This window comes from Mesitornis unicolor, unplaced genomic scaffold (genome assembly GCF_000695765.1).
Source record: "Mesitornis unicolor isolate BGI_N332 unplaced genomic scaffold, ASM69576v1 scaffold50317, whole genome shotgun sequence".
Taxonomy (NCBI): Eukaryota; Metazoa; Chordata; class Aves; order Mesitornithiformes; family Mesitornithidae; genus Mesitornis; species Mesitornis unicolor.
The window spans coordinates 77,370-85,323 of NW_010195338.1; the positions used below are offsets into that span (position 1 = coordinate 77,370).

General features: G+C 40.1%; 1 protein-coding gene across 1 annotated transcript in view; it reads left to right on the forward strand.

Annotated features, from left to right (window-relative positions):
- Window positions 1-7,277, forward strand: part of PARVG (parvin, gamma) — a gene marked incomplete at its 3' end in the record, with an annotated part of 15,671 nt that extends 8,394 nt beyond the window's left edge. The window contains exons 7-11 of the mRNA XM_010188073.1: window positions 21-43; window positions 1,962-2,023; window positions 2,139-2,207; window positions 3,390-3,491; window positions 7,205-7,277. Coding sequence (XP_010186375.1) covers window positions 21-43; window positions 1,962-2,023; window positions 2,139-2,207; window positions 3,390-3,491; window positions 7,205-7,277 — 329 coding nt within the window. The remainder of the gene's footprint in view (window positions 1-20; window positions 44-1,961; window positions 2,024-2,138; window positions 2,208-3,389; window positions 3,492-7,204) is intronic.
- Window positions 7,278-7,954: the final 677 nt, after the last annotated feature.

Below are 7,954 nucleotides of genomic sequence, written 5' to 3' on the forward strand. Positions count from 1 at the left end.
GCTTTTTATTGCACTTTCAGAGAGAATTTAGAATCACAGTCAAGTAAGTACCAGCATTGCCAAGTTCAGTGTTATTATGTGCTATTATACACCACATTTCTGATCCATTTTTACCTCGTGATAAAATCAGTATGCTCCCACTAGACTTAATGGAGATTCATGGATTTTTCCAAATGCCTTCTGCTAATGTCTGTTCATATCAACACAATACTGTTTAGGAATTGGGTGGTCACTTTCCCTGTGGACTACAGGCAACAGATGGAGGTGAGACAAGAAATGAAAGGATGGGTTGATGACCCAACAGGGAACACCTGGATGGGGGCATAATATGTCCTGGATGTATGCATTGACCTCATTCACTGTTGGAACTATTTTTTAGTGTAATGGCTTGAGAATTGTGCTTCTCACTGCTACCAGGTCCAGTGTAGTTTCCTCTCTGCAGTTTGCAAATGAGGTTTTGAAATCTACTAGTGCAGCTCAGTAAAACCAGTGTTCCCTGAGATTTTACCCTTAGGGCTTTTGAGGGCTATGAAACACTTGAGGCGAAAAAAGTCTACATGTGCAGAGCCTGCAGAAGGCCTGGACACTGCTCTTGCTTCAGTGTGAGCTGCTCTTCCTTGCTGCAAAGGAACACATTGCATCCTCAGGGAATCAAGGCAACTGTCTCAATTCTCTGCTGTGCCCTTTATGTTAGCATTTTCATCCTTTGCAGAAGAGCAAATGATATCATTTAATGCACAGTTATCACTTATTCCACTGAGTGGTCTCCAGTGTGGGCTGAAATTGTGAAAAGAAACCCAACCCTGTAATTAGGTGTTTCTACCAGTGGGCTGATTCTGGTGGGAAGAGACATCTGCAATTCACTCTGCAAAATGTTCTCTATTTTTGACACAGCTTGCTTAACAAAGAGAGAAATCCCAAAGTGTGGTTCCAGAAGAGGGCTCTCTAGTTTGTGAGACTGTGGCAGGTTTCAGCCTGTTGCTCAGTGATCTGTTTGATGGATTCACCTGTTCCTGACATTGCTCCTGCAGCAACCCCCTAGCAGGGAGAATGGAGAAACCCCAGGAAACCCTTTTTCAGTGGAGGCTTCTCTGTTGCTGGCTTTTGGGAGGAATCGTCCTTAAGCAAAGCTGCCTTTGCTTTCCTGCAGTGTAGAAACTGGTTCTCCATTAAGTTACGCTGCCAGAACACTCTTGATTTTTAAGTCTGTTTCAAATGCTTTGTTTGTGCTCGAGCCAGAGCAGTCCTGTGGCTGGGTTACCATGAGATGTATCCTGCTCTTGCTAAACCTGGGCAGAGAATGGAGGTGAGGGTGGACATTCACAGGAGTTTTGATGAATCTCATTTCCCTGCAAATCTTTAAACTCGTTCTAGCTCTCTGGCACAGTGCTGCTGGCAATGACTTGGTGCCTGCCTTTGAACTGGCTGGCAGCACTGGTCATTTTTGAGGTCTGTGAATTTTTAGAGGAAGGAGAATGTCTCCAAGCTCAGTATCTAGTTTGTGGGGTTTTTTGAAGGAAGGGGGGTGTTTTTCTACAAATTTGATGTAACTGATGTTTCTGTTGGGGGAGAGCAGTAAAATGTTTAGCTCTTCTTCTCTGTTTACAGTATTTTATCCTGGAGGTTCACAGTTTAAAAACATAACTGAAAAGAAATAAACTGTAGAGATGTGAAATTTAGCCATTGCTCAGACTGATGGCAGCACAAACCTTGAGAACCTCTACAGGCAAAAATTACCGAGCTAAATGAAATAAATTGTTTTCTCTGATGTAGTCAAGCTGAAAGGAAGCCTGCCACTCTGTCCTCTGATAAATAAAAAAGCAAGATTTTTTTTCACTATATCCCTACGACTCTTTTCCTCCTTGCCTTATATATGAACACCTTTCTCCTTCTGGAGCCACTTTAAACCTCTGTTCTGACAGTTATTCCAAATAATACCAATTAATGTTGTTTTAATACAGAAGACGATGCCTTTGATGAATTATTTAGCCGTGCACCAGATAAACTGGATGCTGTAAAAAAGGTAATTTACTTTTCTAATAGACATCAAAATTTGTAAGGTGAAACATAATTCATTACTTCACTGAAAAAAGTTATCTTTTCTTCCACCCTCCAACCTCCCCTTCTCTTTTCTTTAGGTATTTGTGCAATTTGTCAACCAGCATGTTGGAAAATTGGGATTAAATGTGAAAGACATTGAATCTCAGGTAGCCTGCTCTAAGCTGCATGTTAATCATGTTTTGTCAACCATTTGAGTGTTTCCTCTCACCATTAGGATTCCTCCTTTTTGTTGTTGTAATTTGAAACTTGGCAACATAACAATTATTTCTAGCTTCAGGTTAAGATATCAGACGTGAGGCTCTGAAGTTTCTGAAGGAAATAAGTAATGAAAAAATATAGCTTTGTATTGAATGCTGCCTGTGTAATGATACAGGGAGTAATTTTCAGAGTGTGCCCAACTCCCAGGGATGCTCTTTCTGTTGGGATGGAAATAAAGGTGTTCTGGCAATTAAACTGAAAGCCAAGTTGATTGCTGGTGCTTAGTGATTTTTAATGCTGGATTTGCTTCATGGTAGGAAGGCCTGATTTTCATTACATTTCAAAGACCCATCCTCTGAATGTCGAGCTTCTTTAGCGTCCATGAAATTACAAGAGAAGTGCTCGATAGGCCCCTTGATATCACCTCCCTGAGTGCAGGTGAAGGGAGGCACAACTGCACCTCTGGTGGCCTCCTCCGCTGCCTCCGGGGAGGGTGGACAGGGGCTCACTCAAAGCTAGAGAGCTGCAGTGTCCTCCCCGTGCCTCTCCAGTGAGCAAGCGATGGGATATGAGCTTGGGGACGTCCCTCGTGGCTGTTTCTTTCCCTGCTTCTGCAGACATGCAGGCAATAACTGCGAGAGAAATTCGCCCACGTCTCTTGCTTTGCTCCAGGCGTTCAAAACCTCGGTGCAGTGGTGATCCCTGCAATTTATGCCTTGGGGATGAAAAGTGGAGCTGTGCTCTGGTGCTCTTCTGGGTTTTCCTGGTAGGCAACTTTGAGAAAAGAACTTTTGCAAGTGTTTTGTCATAAATCTCAGGCACTAGGCACAATTTTCTGTCATTTGTAGTTACATATTTGTCACTTGTGGTCGTCTGAAGTCTCTTCACATCTGGAATAGTCTGCTTTAATAGCCATCCTTTTACAAGGTCATATGTTTACTAATATGAACTTGGGAGCCTTATGTAACTAAATACTAAGTTCATCGTAGAAGAGGCTGAGGGAGCTGAGTCATTAGGCTGTCTGCTTGCCAGAGTATCATCGAAATTCCTTTATCACTAGGATGGCATTTATCAGTGTAATTTACTAAAAGCCAATGTAATAAATAATATTCAGACCATTCTTCATTCAGTTTGCAGATGGAGTTATCTTACTTTTGCTAATTGGACAACTGGAGGGTTACTTTCTGAATTTGAGGAATTTCTTCCTGACTCCAGCCAGCACCACAGAGATGGTAGGTTATTAAATTACTTAGAGCTTGAGGCTTCAAACATCTTGTGTATTTAATGCTTCTGTATGTCAGTGAAAAGCTCTGCCTCTTGCTTTAACTGCTGCTGCATTCAAAGTCATATGCATGCACAGTATTTGCAGGATGGTGGTTTGGGACAGTACAAATGGACGCATGTGGTGCTGTAAAAATACCTTGGAACAGGTTGGTGTCGTCTTCAAAATTAATTATAATCTCATAGGAAGCAAATCGTTGTTAACTGGCATTTGTTAGGCAGATACATACTTCTGAAGCCTTCCAGTGAAATACAGAGGCTGTGTGTGAGAGGAAATTGATACACTATTTCCTGCAAGCCCGTCCAGCAAACAGCGTTTTTAAGTGGATGACACCTCTTGCATAGCAGAACTGGATCCCTATAGGTTTCCTTACACTGTCCTAAAAATATACCTTAATCAAGACATGACCAGAACATTTTGAAGGCTCCCTTTGTGCTTAGGAAGCTCTTGAGAATTTACATCCTTTCCTTCCCCAAGGCAGAGAGCTGTAACCTACCCAGCCAGACTTGCTTGACTCCTTTTTCAGCCTCTACCAGGCAGATTTCATCAGTGTTTTAAAATAAAAAGGTGAAATCAGCCAGGAGGTAGTGTGTGCTGGGCTGCCAGTGGTAAATGCCGCCTCCACAGATAGAGGATGTTGAAATATTTTGAGATAGTTGAGGTATGTTCAAATTGTCTGTGCTGTGGGTGGAGATTTTTCATTTGGGTCACTGAATAGCTCTGAAAATCTTGAAACCTTAGCTGTTTTTCCTGGATTATGTTCAGTTAGATCTCAGAAAGTGAAATATGTCAGATCCTTTTTGCTTGAGAGCTGTCTGAGAAGGGAATCTCTCTTCTGTCGTTTGCATTCCAGCTTCCCCACACAGAGGAGGCTTTGATCTGATTCCTGACCTCACCACAGTTAATCTGCTTGGGCAGTATTTATTTGTAATGAAAATCACAGGGGTCCCATATTAATTAATAAGTACTCCTGTGGAGCTTTTCATCAAAACATTTAAAAGCACAATTGTCAGAGACCTAGGTTCAAATTTTGTCAAAAATTCATTGCTGTCAGTTGATGACTGTCGAAAGTATTTGGAAAATTCAGTTTTTTTTAATCTAAGATGATTCTGAACTGGAAAATATATTTTGAAGGGTTGAATCAAACAAAAGCAAAGCATTTCCTTGCAGTTATTTTTCTTTCCACTCAGTTTTCAAAATTGTTTGCTCCGGTTCATTGACTTGGAAATAAATTTTTAACTTTCCCAGTAACATTATTGAGAGAAAGTAAATTAATATTTTTTTTTAATTTAAAATTTCACAGATAACTTTCTGGATATTCAAGCTTCTTGAATATTCTTTCTCTATTCAAGCTTCACAGGTCTGTTTCAAGAAATGAGATACTCCTACATTTTAGTTACAGATCGGAGCTCAGACTTTCTAGTTCTTGCCCTGTGCATGCTGGTCACTGGTCTCAGAGAAGTATATAGTGGGATTGGGTAGAATTTTGACAAAGTTACTTCCAAGTACTGGACTTATTGTTGAACAGTTTGCCAAAGTGGTATTTACCATTTGTTACTCCTCTGGTATTCATTACAAGATGAAAAGCGGGATGACTAACTAAAAATATCAAGCGACCATAGTTCAACTGTCATTTGTACATAAAATATGTATTTCAATTTCTTGGTGCTTTCTCACTCCCTGTCATTTGAGACATTAATTGGTACAGTGAAGTACGAAAGTGTAACCTTTGCTGAGATTTAAAAGATGTCATTTGTGTTATAAAAGTGGTGACAACCACCCGCACCACTATGATTGGTGCAGTGCATCAACTTTCATTCAAGCTGAAAGCTTGAGGTTCAAAGCTGATATGTACACATTATGAATCTCAAGGAGGGGAAATTGGGGTGGCAACAGCTAAGAAGGAAATAGAGACAAGAAACAAGGAGGGAAGGAGCCTGTGTTTAAAGGGAGAAGAGGAGTGAAGAAAGTAGGAGCAGAAATTTGGGAGGTCACCCACTTACAGGTGCAAGAAAACAACACTGCATGTGATTAGATTTGTGGCAGAGTTTGTTTGGTGTTTATTACCAAAAAATAAGGTTTACAACTAACTGGAAAGAAAACCCAACTCTGGGCACTTGTACAGAAAGGTGTGTATTCTGAGACAAAGAATACAATCACAGAATAGATCAGGCTGAAATTAGGGGTGAACTTTGTGCGGTCAGGAGATGAAGATGATGATGAAGGAGGGCTCTTGTTCTTATCTAAACTGTGTGAACTTGGTACTTTTTCCAAAACAGGCCCAGAGATTAAATACCCTGAGTGTCCTGACCTTTGTCCAGTTGTAAATCCTAGAGAGCTGTCCAGCCCTTCTGAGCCTGGAATTGCTGTTGAATGAAATGACATTTTGCTAGGTTGCCTTTCCTTGGTAGTTATCAGTATTTCTCTCTGAAGATTTATTTTGAAATCTGCATGTTATCGTTCCTTGCAAATCTCATACGCATTACAGAGGGAAACTTGTCACTTTTACCTATGCCGGTTCATTAAGGAAACATCTGATTTATGCATTCTGATCAGAAAATTGTTTATATCTGGATGAGCTTAAGCTCTCCTCTCTGCTGGCTATCAGAGGAAGAAAACAAGGCTGAATCCAAACTGTCAGGCTCAGGTACTTGTAAACCAGAGAGCCAGGTAAAACATAAATCTGTTGCTTCACTTCAGAGCACACAGTTTTTTCTTGGCTTATGTGTGAAGGACCCCTGTGCTTATTGTTGGAAGATAATAGGGAGCAGCACTGCAACAGTTACGATGTGCCTCCCAAAGGAGAAATTGCTCGGTAGCCTGAGGAATGTACAAAAAGACAATTTGAACTTCATTTGGGTCTTGTTACTTCATTAGAGGATGGGAGCTTGCTAATTACTGGCCTTGTAAACAACTGCCCTTAAGCTGTGAGAAGCTGGTAATGGGATGTTATATTATTTTAAAAAATCATTCACGACTGCTGCGTATGTGTGTGATGCTGCTTTTATGTGAGAAAGGGAGAAAAAAACCAGTGAGTAAAAATCAGGAAAAAACCACCAGCCTTCATTCATGGACATGTGCTTAATTTCTCAGGAGTAATATTAAAGGATATCATCATTGTTGTTATCATGTTTAGGTATACTTTATATACTGAAGCATAAACTTCTAGCTCACAAATACAGCTGATGGGGAGATTTCCAATCTTTGTAATTCTGAATGAAATATAGAAAGCTTTTTCCTTATGTATTTTTTGTTTGTTCCAAGTGTGGTAAACATATGGGCATTGTTTAAAAAATAAAAATAAATTGCATGCATCTCTCAGAGCCAGTTATGAATCTAGCCTCTTTCCCCTGTGGAAACATCCATTAACACAAGATTTTCACATGCAAGGTCTATTTTTAAATAAATGGATTCTTCTGCCCACCTCATGGGATATGGTTTAGTTGGAGTTGGATTTTACATCTGATTTTATATGATAATTGGTAGAAATTCTGAAGAGCACTTCATCAAAACTAAGGAGATGAATATGAGTACATATTTATGAATCAGTATCTTACTTCAGCTACTGGAGAAATGCTTCTTAAAACATCCTGGCCACTGCACCACTGAGTGGAAAATATTTTCTGTTATATTGATCTCTCTTCTTCTCTCTCTCATCAACAGCTTCACAACGTTAACCTTGCATTGGACCTGCTGACAGATGGAGGTCTTCTGAATTTTTCTGTGAACTCTGAAGGTGAGCCATGACATGTAAAACTTGTCTGAATAGAATTGCTAATAGCCTGGCTTAGCAAAAGTTAGGGTAATTACAAAAAGTAGGCTCCTCAGTGTGACACTGACACATTGCATAATATGGCTGCCCCATAACTAGTCATTCCAAATGAATAGTAATAAAACTGAGAGTTGTTTTGAACAACTTTTATACTAAAAATGTTGGATTATTATAAGTTTAGTAACTTTACACTAAACTTGAACTGTCTAGTAAGTCAGTATTTGTTAAAAATTTAAAAGCGAAGCAGCTCCTAGGGAAATTAAAGCAGCTGAGCTGGAGGGAAACCTATTTTCCTATCTCAAAAAAAAGTTCTAGTGCATTATAACCAAGCTTGTTTCATGTGGGATGATACCTTGCAGAATGTCCTGAAAATCAGAAACACTGACCACTCTATTCAAACCCAGAAGAGCTGGTGGGTCAGCCTCCTGAGTGTGAAATTCATAGGTTTTAAGTTTCCATTCTGCCTAGTTCAGAACTGGGAGCTGAATCTTGATCTCCTACATCCAAGTGAATGCTTCCATGGCTGAGCCAATGTACATGCATGTTCATTCTCTCTTGCCCCACCACAAAAAAAAAAAGAAGTTTCCTTTGGATGAGTCCAATCTCCCAATTTCAGGCCAGCCAGGCGAGGTGGTGGAGTT